At 37.9% G+C, this 12337-nt stretch overlaps 1 protein-coding gene across 3 annotated transcripts in view; it reads right to left on the bottom strand.

Annotated features, from left to right (window-relative positions):
• The window catches only part of MYSM1 (Myb like, SWIRM and MPN domains 1), a 40895-nt gene extending 30386 nt beyond the window's left edge, over positions 1 to 10509 (bottom strand). For all 3 annotated transcript variants that reach the window (XM_029229320.1, XM_029229321.1, XM_029229322.1), the window contains exons 1-6: positions 10438 to 10509; positions 6880 to 6955; positions 4959 to 5029; positions 2933 to 3010; positions 2816 to 2839; positions 1620 to 1698 (exon numbers count right to left, since the gene is read on the bottom strand). In XM_029229320.1, the coding sequence (XP_029085153.1) occupies positions 1620 to 1698; positions 2816 to 2839; positions 2933 to 3010; positions 4959 to 5029; positions 6880 to 6955; positions 10438 to 10502 (393 nt within the window). In that variant the 5' untranslated portion in view covers positions 10503 to 10509. The remainder of the gene's footprint in view (positions 1 to 1619; positions 1699 to 2815; positions 2840 to 2932; positions 3011 to 4958; positions 5030 to 6879; positions 6956 to 10437) is intronic.
• Positions 10510 to 12337: the final 1828 nt, after the last annotated feature.

Raw genomic sequence — 12337 nt, 5'->3', positions numbered from 1 at the left:
GATTTGGATAAAGTTTGACTAGTTAGGATTGCAGGGGCTTGGACACTATGAAAATTGGAGAGGGGACACGAACAAGAGGAGCAAAGAAAACATTTACCAATTTAAAAAGAGAGCAAAGGGACAAGACAGAGAAGGAAAAATCTTTCATCATTCAGTACCACATAATTTCCTTCTCTCAAGCCTGACAGAATTCAGTCTATAAACAAATGATACTAATAGGTTAAAAAGCTGGGAATACAACCAATGGTTCCATGTATTTTTGTGGGAAAATATTCTAGGTTTAAAATATCTATGTATATAGATAGATAGGTAGATAAAGATATAGATATCTACATATGTACCTAAATAAGTAGACACTTGCTTTTACAGGGACAAAGTATCTCTGGAAGGCTATACAAGAACAGATGACAATGGTTACCTGAGGCAAAGAGAACTAAAGGTTGAGACAGGAGTCAGAGGGAGACTTAACACCCTACAACTTTATGTACCATTTGAATTTTGAACCATGCAGATACAGCCTTTATAACTACCACCAAAGTCAACAATAACCTAAAAATTCACAACCTGTGTGTGTGTATGGGTGTGTGTGTGTGTTCTGATCTTTGGTAATGAACAAAACACCAAAGTTGTCAGCAATCTTAAATAAATGACTAGTTAATTAGATTATATAAATGATAATCATGCAACAGACTAAAATACCAATATAAAAAACATCAACAGTACAGGAGAAAAATCTCAGGAGATAAAACCCTCAAAATAGTTTATGTATTTATATAAAACATCACAGAACACAGATGTCATGGTGATGTTAACTATAAAAATACAAACACATTTTATTTCCTGTCATCTGCAGAAATATTAACAATGATGTTTCAATTTGCATTCATGAATCCTACATAATATTACATAAATATTCTATATATGTAATATATAAATATATATAATTTCAAAATTAATTAGTACAATACTGGGTAACATGTAAGAGAAAGATAAAATCTACTATTGACAGTTAAAAAAAATTACTGCATGTTTTGTTAAGCTTCATTATATTACGGAGTTTTCTCATAATCAGAAACTTATGCACATATTTTTTTCCATTATGCAACTTGTGGACGTTTAAATAGATCTCAGTGAAACATTCACGCAAAAATAATGTTTCTGGTCTTTAATTACATCCACTAAAATATTTAGACTGTGTGCACAATGCCAAATATCTGAATTAAAAAAAAAACTCAGCTGATCACCCAGACGGTTCCAAATATACATGTTTTTTCCCTAGAGAAAAGATCAGGTAACCAAATAATTTTGCCTTTTAATCCAGGTAGTTGGTGTCATGTATGCAGATACAGTACAATTTCTTGGATTTTATTAATACAAAGAAGGGGTGAAAATCAATATTGATCCAAATCTATTTTAATATTTTATTTACTTAGGTATGAGTTAAAAGGAATTCACTTATATTATACTACAAACATCACTCTAACTACAGAAAAACTATAGATATGATCACTGTAATTAGAAAGAAATTTCCAGTCTCTATAAATTAATTTAACCTTATAATTCTATCAATATTTGCTTCTAGAATTATTTTACTATAAATTAAAAATTGCTCTATTTACCAGCCCTTGTTCAAACAGCTCTTTTTCTTCTACCGTCCACTTTACTGAGTAACTGGCTGGTTTTGTAGGAGAGTGTACCCTGAGGGGAAAAAGAGGAGTTGCAAAAAAAATTTCTGAAATGGAACATTCCATATTTATGCAGCTAAAGGTTATACACAGCCATGGGCTAAATTTAATACTTTGAGTCTAAGAATTAAAAAGAGAAGAAGAAGGCTGCAGTCTCTACCTGGGGGAACAGATTTGCCCTGTCTTGTATACTTCTCTAGCTCAGGATGATAGGAGCCCCCAAAAACATAATCCTTGGGTCTGAGTGAAGATAATACTAAAAGACATCAAAGGAAGTCAATGTGATAACAAGTAGGCTTCCTCAGACTGGACACAAAGCAGCAGATGTTAATATATTTCCAAATCCAGAGTTTAAATTGGCTTGTCAACTGGCATGTCAGAGTTTAAATTGGCTCCAGAAATATCATCTCTCTTATTCTTCTATGTAAATCTATGTAAATATCAAGCCAGAAAACAGGTAAAAATACTATGACATTACATTTATTGCTTTTGAAATGCAGGACATTAAGAAATTAAAAAGTGATGAAACTCACTAATTTAATTCAAGCAAACCATTAATCTTTTCATTGACTTTATTTGGTTTCTGTTGTTTGTTCAGCAAAATGCAAAAGCCTAAGTCTGCTCAGGGCTCAAACTGCTGGTAATTGGAAATCTACCCTCTAAGGGATTATAAACATGAAAGTTTAGAAACACTAAATAACATCAAACTTTCTTCAATTGTAGGGAAAGGATGTTTATAAAACAGTTAATACTTAATTTCTCTAGATAATTTTTGAAAGCCACAAATTCAATTTAAATTTTTGTTTGAAACGACTGAAAACTAACTGACAGGGCAACAGGAATCAAGTCAATTCCTAACATATTAAAGGGCAGCTTTATAAAAATGTTCCCCACAAATCCCTAGGAAACCACCTTTTTGTAGGGCCCTAAAAAAATTCCGACAAATAAATAACAATAATAAAATTATCTTGTGACATTCCAACATCTGTACAAGAAATTTTGACTTTATATTTTTGTATAACCCAAGGTCAAGAGGGCTTTTCCACAGGCCAGCTATAACTATTTGCTTAATTTTTCCATAACTTTTAACTAATCAAAAAGATTTTAAAATATAAAACATAAGTACATACATGATTTTTGCTGGTTTCTGCAGACTGCACCACATGAAAAAAGAAAATAAGGAAGCTTGTGAAGAAGTTTTTAAAAATACAATTCAGACTTTTAAAAGTATTATAAATTGATTTCACCTCTTCATGTATTTTTTATCATCTTCCTTTTGATCAAGCCAGAATTTTCCTGGAAGTGACTTTTTGGATAAATAATACCTGTGTAATTATTAAGGAACTTTTAAAAAAATAATAAAGTCCTATAATTTTTATGCAACTTAAAGCAGGCACTCACATACTTGTGAAAGTCACACTTGAATTCTAGCTAAACCAGGTCTGCAAAAATTATGACAAAAATGTTTATGCCTCACAGGGTTGTTATATGGATTAAATATTACATGTGAAGTCACACATGACACAGTACCTGCACAAAATGTGTGCTACATAAAAGTTAGTTTCTCTTCCTTATTTAGTGGCTAAGAGAAGATATATCCTCAATGTTTTATTTAAATCTTTTTTCCTAAAACACATGGAGAATGTAACAGATGAATCTGATTGGTTGTCCAGGGTAATTTAGGAGTATTTGCTTTCATATTTCTGAAAGTAACAGAGAAGAGTTTAGGGTTGCTCTCTATCCTAATAAAAATAACAAACGCTTGGGTCAAATTTACCAGAGTCTCCCTCTCAGACTTTTTAAACCTAGCCTATACTGCAATACTTTAGATTAGTCTGAGATATTCTTCACTTAACAAATATTGTATTTTGTGTACATGTATTGTGTACACGAGGCACTATGCTAGGTACTAGGTGCTGAGGACAAAGAGAGAAAACATTAACCCTGTCCTCCAAGAGCTCACATAGCTTTTATTCTCATTATTTTGTTTCCAAATCTGGAAATGAACCAGTGACTACTTAAATATTCATTAATCTAGAATGGCACTGTTCAACGTATTAGCCAATAGCCACATGTGTCGCTACTGAGTACGTGAAATGTGGTTAGTACAAACTGAGATGTAATGTAAGTATAAAATACACACTGGATTTCAAAGAGTATAAAACTAAGAATGCAAAACATCTCAATAATGTTTATATAGTGATTAAACGTTGAAACAATATTTTAAATATACTGGGTTAAATAAAATGTTATTACAATTATGTGGCTACTAGAAATTGTAAATGATGTGACTTGCACTATTTTTCTACTGAAAAGCAATGATCTGGGCTATAACTGTAATGTTTGGGGAGTTAGAGAGTAAGAAAGCCTAGAAAGGGCTAACCTATGATAATTAAAGGTACAAAGACACCCCGAAAACAATGTAGCAATAACTGGTAATAAAAAGAATAGATATTCTGGCTTAAAGAGGAGATAAAAATCCATGAAACACAGGTGAGTTGAAAATAAACCACTCACTACTTATTAGAGTAGTATTAGTAACCTTTATAAATCAGAAATCTTTTTGTTCAATCCTTTCATTTTACATATAAAAAATGGAGTCCTAAAAAAGTTAAGTTGCAAACATCACAAATAGATGAAAGAAATAAGGACAAGAAGCCAGTGGCTGAACTGTGAATGAGGACCTACAACCTCTGGTGGAAAAAATCTTCATTCTATAGTTTTATGCTTTTTACTTCGATTGCTCCCATTAACACCTGTAAATCGGTAGAGTAAGAAGTGAGAACTTTTACATATTTTAATTCTATGTTCTTGGACAAATTAACGTCTCATATAACTGAAAATGGAGGTTTAGGCTGAATGATTTGGACTTCGACTAAAGATTCTAGCTGATTTAAAACACTCTACAGGGAATTCCCTGGCGGTCCAGGGGTTAGGACTCCATGCTTCCGCTGCAGGGGGCACAGGTTCGATCCCTGGTCAGGGAACTAAGATCCCACATGCTGCGTGGCGTGGCCAAAAAACGTTAAAACATGAAACACTCTATAATTTCTACTCAATATTAAGATAGTATAAAGAGTTGGTTGACAACAGAAACTCAAAAATATTGAGTCAGATCTCAGATTTAGTGGTAAAACAGAATAGGCAGGTAACACATTATATACTAGCAGTTATATACTATCTAGTAACTAACAGTGGTCTCTTCTGTAAGTTTTATATTTATGGATTTTTAACCCTGAAATCTTTACTTTCCTCATAATCATTAAAGGATACTCTTCTTCCAACAACATTTTCTCAATGACAGCTCTGTTCTCTTCACTGATGGTGCTATCCAGAGTCCAAGGCTATTAAAAAAAGGAAGAATAAATTTCTTTATTTACTGCTTTTTGAAATTATCTTCTGTTTTCTTAAATAAAAATACACAATACAATGATTACAAATAATAAAGCTACCATTTACTGAGCACACAGACATATCTTTGATTCCCACAATAATGCTATGAGATAGGCATTACTTCTTCACAGATGCATCCATAAAGGCATTCACTGACATTTCAAGCAGGAGAGAAGAGACTTGAGCCTTGGATTCCAAGGCTCAGGCTCCTACCCATGATAAAGTAATAATGGCTATCCTGTATGAGGAACTTTTAGGTATTAGGCATTTTACTAGATACTTCACCTATTCCCAAAACTCACCACAATTCTTTTTTTCCCTTAAGCCACAATCTCTCCTTAAATAATCATACTCTTTTTTAACTCTCAAAACTTAAAAATTTTCAGCCCAGGTCTCTTCTCCAAGCTCTATTTAGACTGTTATAACTAACTGCTCACTCAAAATTTCCACTTGGATTTCTAATAGGCTTCTTTTTAAAAAAAATAAATTTATTTAATTTTTTTATTTTTGGCTGTGTTGGGTCTTCATTGCGGTGTGTGGGCTTCTCACTGCAGTGGTTTCTCTTGTTGCAGAACACAGGCTCTAGGCGCATGCGCTTCAGTGATTGTGGCATGTGGGCTCAGCAGTTGTGGCTCGTGGGCTCTAGAGCGCAGGCTCAGTAGTTTTGCTGCATGGGCTTAGTTGCTCCGCAGCATGTGGGATCTTCCCAGACCGGGGCTCGAACCCGTGTCCCCTGCATTGGCAGGCGGATTCTTAACCACTGTGCCACCAGGGAAGCCCCTCTAATAGGCTTCTTAAACTTAACATATTCAAAATAAAACTCACCATAACATACATTCACCTGCTTCTCCCCCTGCCTTCCCAATTTTGTAAACAGTACTACTAGTCACCAAGCTATTCCAGCTAGAAACCCAGGAATCATCCTGGATTCTTTCCTTTTTCCTCAATCCCCACACCCAATTTACCAAGCAGTTCTACCTCCAAAACATAATTCAAATCTGTCAACTTCTACCACAACCTTAGGCCAAGCCACCACCAAATCGTGCTTAGATTCCTACAAATGTTTCCTAACTAGTCTCTTTGATTCCCCTCATTTGCCTTTCCAACCTTGTCACAGCTGTCACCCCCTCCCCTTTCCCACTATATTCTAGACACTGGGTTTCAACCAGAGCCTTTGTGCTGCTAGTCTTTCTGCCTAGAATATTTTTCATCAATTCTTCACATATCTATTGTTTTCAACTTAAATGTCACCTCCTCAGTTTCCCTCACCAACTTTATCTAAAGTAGATTCCCCACCTTGTAACTCTCAGTCAGCATCTTGCTTATGTCCGTCACGATCTATAATTAGTCTACTTGTTTACCACCTGACTCCCCTTTATAATATAAGCTCCTTGAGAGCAGGACCATGTCTGTCTTGATTACAGGTGTATCCCCCAAACTTGGCCTAGTGTCTGGCACATAGTAAGTACTTGATAAATAACTGTTAAATGAAGAAACGAAGCATGCAATGATCCCGATTTTTTAGATGAAGAAACTAAGGTTCACAAATCTGATAAGTGGTAGAGCAATGACTCATACCTAAATCTAACTGGCTCCTAAGTTGATTCCTAAAAGGCCATTTTTTCAAAGTCAAAAGAAGAAAGAATAAATTCCTTCTATTTTTAAGTTAAGAGAAAGGTTTCAATATATTACCTCTGTGACTGCTGAGAACTAGCACCAAGTTTAAAAAAAAAAAAAAAAAGAGGTACTCTGGGTACTGAGTAATGGCTTAATGCACCTGATATTCCCATAAAATACTTACAATAAGACCATTCTCAGTTCTCCACGATGAGTCAAGATAGTGGTCTTGTAAAACAGATGCTGTATTTTCATCACTTCTGTAATAATTAAGAAAATGGGTATGAAAGTGAGATTATACCAGTTAATGAACATAATTTACAGAGCACAGTGACTGGAAGGTTTCAGATGTTAAGCAAATATTTAGTTCCTTTCCCCCCTTAACAGATTTAACATTGCAGATGCCTGCTCTACCTTTGGCCTGTGAAATATATAGTGGCTTTAAGCCACCCTATTTCAACTGCTAAATATCAGACTTCTCCTTCTGCCAATAAACAACTTCATGAGGGAAAAAATACCTCCAAACAGCAACTACAACATATTCTGTGGCTATGAACCAACGCTACAGATTTCTTTTGATGAATATGCATGTGTATATAGGAATTCAACTTTACAATTAATTCTTTTAGTTATATCTGAAGCATAGAAGCCACCCATCAACAGTACCACCCTCAAAATGAAGAAAAAGCCAGAACAGATAGAAGAACCAAAAGAAAATACTCAAAGGAGGACAGTACAGTGAAGAGATAAGAAATGTGATGCTTTAGTAACAACTCACATAAAAAAAAATTAACTTGGGTTACTTGGGGGCTTTTCTATGTTCATGGGGGATTAAACTTTAATTCTCACTCTTTTCACTAATTTGAAGTTTCTAAAGTCACCCTGTTCACTTCATATGGAAAAAGCCTGAATAGTTAAGTTTGAGGAGGCCCAATCTGTGATATAATTAAATTTAATATTTGCTTCTGTACGTTTTGAGGTTATAAAGCTTCCTAGTTACTGACTTTTCTCAGTCTAGTGTAAAGAATTTGTACCTCTTAGACTGCAAAAACCTATCTACAGGTTTCTCTCCATCTGGCATATATATAAGGTTTATTGTCTGTCTCATCCAATAAGAATGTTAGCTCCATGAGAGCAAGTACTTAGTTTGGATGACTGCTATATACCCAGGGCTTGGCATATAAAAGATAATCAATATTCGCTGAATGACTGAATGAACAAGATAGGTGGGGCATGGATCACACAGGTCTCTAGGAGTTAAGGAATAAAGATTTTATCATAAAGCTAATTGAGGACTGAAGGGAATAACATGATACGGTCTGGATGTAAGAAAAGACTGCTCTAACTTCAGAAAAGACTAGAAGGGGGTCAAAGAGACAAGAAGTGGTTAAGACAGAGTGATTATATAGATACTAGAGAGAGGTGACAGTAATTCAGACCTAAAGAACAAACAGTGTGAACAGGAAGTGATCACATTTGAGTGGATACTCAGAACAACAGACTCTGATAGAAGGAGAGAGGTAAGGAAAAGGGATAAAATCTAGGTCTGTGCCTTGCATGACTAGGTGGATGGTGCCACTCATTGAACTGGGGAGCTTGGAGAGGCAGGCTGGGTAAGGAAAGTTTCTATAAAGTGAAGCTGAGGTGCTTGTGGAAAGCCCAAGGGCAAACAGATTCAGAGAATTGGATAAATGGATGTGAAGCTCAGGAAAGAGATTTGGGAAACATCAGCATGTATTGGGTGGAACTTAAGAAACTGTTGTTTCTGTAAGTCAAAAATGGTGGAATGTTGGGAAAATTTCATATGGTCCAACTTAACAGAAATTTAAGTCTTGAGAGATGGGACTGTGTGGTTAGTGAGAAGTCTTACGACAAAAATCCCTTGGAACATTATGATTTAAAGAATAAGCAGAAGAAATGGAGGATGACAAAGAAGGGAAACCAAAACATTTCAACGCCATCTTCTAACTTTGGTAACCAGCACTTAGCAAGGACTTAAAAGTGTTTTCACTTAATCCTCAAGAGTTCCACAGATGTTATAATCAGCTGTAACTACACAATTCAGAGGGGCAACTAAGTGTTCACTCACACCAAATGCCATATGATCAGAGCCCCCAACACCAAGGAGCAACTTTCACCAGAATATAATGTTAATGATGCTCTGTGGAATTGTGTAAGGCAATGGCTCTGACCATCAGAAACCAGTAATCTGTTATTGGTTGCCTGAGACTAATATGATTACAGGTGCCACCAGCCGACCTAAGGCTCAGCAGAATAATGAGAAAGGAAAGAAAAAGGAAAAAGAGAAATAAAACACAATCAGAAAAATAAAGAAGAACCCATGGAAAGGGGTAAAGCCAATGCTCTCAGATGATCTTTAGTGTTTCCAAGGCCAGCTCATTTCTCTCTGGACTGCAGGTAAGAATCCCTCCCATTTATTTCACAGACTTATTGTGAAAAGTAAATCAAATCATGCATGTAACAGCACTTGATCAAGATTAACTTGATCTACACAAATGTGAACAATGATTGTTATTAAAGGCTTCCTATTCGTTTGTACAGACTCGGACTGCTTCGCCTGAAGATTTGAGAGAGAATGACTAAATGAACTTTAAACCCACTATCTTGGTGCCTCATGAGCAGGGTTAGTACTCTTCTCCACAATTTACAGAGGCGCTATTATCAGGTTGGACCATGTAAAATTGCTACTTTATAGGTCAAAAATGGTCTAAGATTGGCAGTTTTACATGGTTCAACCTAGAGACTTCTAATGAAGTTGTTCATAGTTACAAGCAACATAGATGGCTGAGTTTAGAATTGGGGTCTTCTGATTCCTGACCAGTCTAGGCCTCTTCCATTACTAAAAGAAGATTCTGAAAGCACATTTTTAAAATGGCATGTATCAACTTCTCTCTCTGCAAGCGAGGAGTCAAACAGCTAGATGTCTCAAGCTGGAGGATGCTGTTTAAAATCACACTGGCCTGCTCTGCAAGAATTGGTAAATAAATTATGACCCCCTCACCGGGTCCTCAAAATACTATCCCTGGTGGGATGGTAAAGAACACAACATTTACAGAGCACCTACCTTATGCTAGAGCACATCCCATAATTATTTCATTTTATCTTCACAATAACCGTATAAGGTACATAACATGATTGTCAGCTAACACATGAGCTGAGGCCCAAGGTCACACTGCTAGTAACTGGCAGGGTCAACCCAGAGCTGTCCAACTCTAAAGTCCAGCCCCTTTCCTTCAAGTCACGCTGCTTCTCGGGAAGTTTTTCATAACTATTCCTACATGGAAAAGGTAACCGGTGGCCGGTAAGGATAAAACGACACGCCCAAGGTCACACGGCCTGCAAGCGATGGAACAAGACTCCTAAGCTCGGGTACTGTCCAGGGGCCGCCCTTGTTCTAGTTATTGTTGGGCGGTGGCAGTAATGGAAGAAGGAATCTAATTGCTGAAGAGTGGACAACGCGCTAGGCGCGGCCGGCGCCCTCACGGCATGCCGGTAAAAGGTTAAAGGGCCGTCGGTCACTAGCCTCCGGTACCCGCACCCTGGGCTCAGGAGGAGCCCGCAAGCGGGATAGGCGAGGCGTCTCCCTGGCCGCTAGGAGACCCTGGCCCAGCGGATGGTCTTCCGCTCCCCTGGCCCCTGCCGGAACCGCGGCCTTTCTAGGATACCCTCCTCACATCTGCGCCCCTCCTCGTCCCTGCAAGACCCAGTCTCTACGCCTCACCCAGACTGTGCCGCCGCTGGCACCACGTCCCCTTCAATATCCACATCCGCCTCTTCAGCCGCCATGATGGAACCTGACCCCGGCCGTCTTCTCGAGAGATCCCGCGAGAGGTGGAGGGACTGAAGGCGGGGTCCTATGCGTCACGGGGCGGAGTCGAAGCCTCGGCCAGCCCTTCCCATGCTCAGCGGGGCTTTCAGTGAAGCGGGGCTTTCAGTGAAAAAGATGCTGCGGAACCGTGTGGCTTGGTCCTTTTGACTTTTGTTGACTTGTAAAGACCTTGGCAAGTAACCCAGGCTTGGGTTTTGAAGAGACCGTGCTCTTGCATAAATTCTTTGGCGCCTCACTTCTCTAATTTGTAAAACGGGGATAATAGTAAATATCTAGTGTGCTGAAAAGATCAAGTCAGACCTACTTTGAACTGTGAAGGTGGCAACAGTGACCCTTACCTGCTGGTTTTCTTTCTTTCTTTCTTTCCTTCTTCTTTCCTTCCTTCCTTCCTTCCTTCCTTCCTTCCTTCCTTCCTTCCTTCCTTCCTTCCTTCCTTCCTTTCTTTCTTTCCTTCTTCCTTCCTTCCTTTCCTTTTTTTTCTTTTAAGAGAAGGATTATTCAGCACTTACTGAAGTGTTGAACAACATCTGTTTTAAAATTCAAAAGAACATTTAAGAATGTAACTTACGATTGCATATTTTATTTCATAGAAATCTTTACAATTAATTTAAAAATCACTCTCATGACCATTGATCTTCACAATAACCCACTGAGGTAAGCAGGACTAGTGTCCGTCACACATTACAGATGAGGAAACTGAGGCTCAGAAAGCTGAACTGACTAACATAAAGGATAGACAGCTAGTCAAAGACAGAACTGGGACCAGAATCTAGGCCTTTTGACTCTTTATGAGTACTCACCCTCTACAGATCATGTTGTTAGGAACTATGAAAGACAAACACCATTTCTCTCAGAGAATTTATGGCTCCTCAAGAAATTAGATATTGGCCTATGTATTCTTCTACCTTACCATCTATCACTCACATTATTGTAGCTGTTCATTCACTTGCTTCCACCGTTGGATGGTGAATTCATTAAGGACAAAGACTGTATCTGCTAGTCTTTGCACTAGTCCATATACTACCAACATTCAACATGGTGTCTGACACACATAAGGTGTGCAATAAATATTGAACTGATGAATGAACCAATCAGCTAATGGAATGAGTTCACTTCCCGCACTGTTGTGAGTTTGTCCCATCTCACCTTTGTGCTCAAGCCATAAGATGAGCTGTACTATGAATGTGATGGCAGAAGATGGAGAGAAAGTTTTGTAAAGAGGGAGATCCAGTGCTCAGAAACTGAATAATGCTCCATCCTTAGGTCACCCTGAGGGTGCTTTTCCTGTTGCCCAAGGGCTTTTCCAATGACCAGTCCCAGTGGTAACTGGCATGCCTGTAACAGAGTAGGCATTCTAAGATATTTGTTGGATGTAATTACAGCAAGTTTAGATAGATGGATATAACCAGATAGTCAAAAGAAGATAGATGCTTTTCATTGATCTTTACATAGCAGGCAAGATGGGAAGCCTGGTAGTACTGTTTGGATACACATGATATCAAATGCCTTCTAGACCATGACACAGAATACTGTGTGAAGAGCATCTCCTGCAACACAGAACTGAAGGCTTCCTGGCCCAGTGCCAGGCATCAGTAAGCATTAAAATACATGTGGAAGGAAGGAAAGGAAGTCCTGCACAGAATTCAGATATGCCCCAAGGCCTTTGATATAAAGGCCTCCCTAAACAGAAGGACTAGTCTGAAGCCTCTCCATACATACCCCACACTATGCTCTTGGTTTGCTGGCTTTATGTGAAACAGGCTCCATAAGGGTCTAGCCCAACCCCACCTGC

Source organism: Monodon monoceros, unplaced genomic scaffold (genome assembly GCF_005190385.1).
Source record: "Monodon monoceros isolate NGI ecotype Baffin Bay Population unplaced genomic scaffold, NGI_Narwhal_1 Super_Scaffold_18, whole genome shotgun sequence".
In the NCBI taxonomy this organism is placed as follows: domain Eukaryota; kingdom Metazoa; phylum Chordata; class Mammalia; order Artiodactyla; family Monodontidae; genus Monodon; species Monodon monoceros.
The sequence above is the reverse complement of the archived record's forward strand: the minus strand, read 5'-3'. Positions and strand labels throughout refer to the sequence as shown.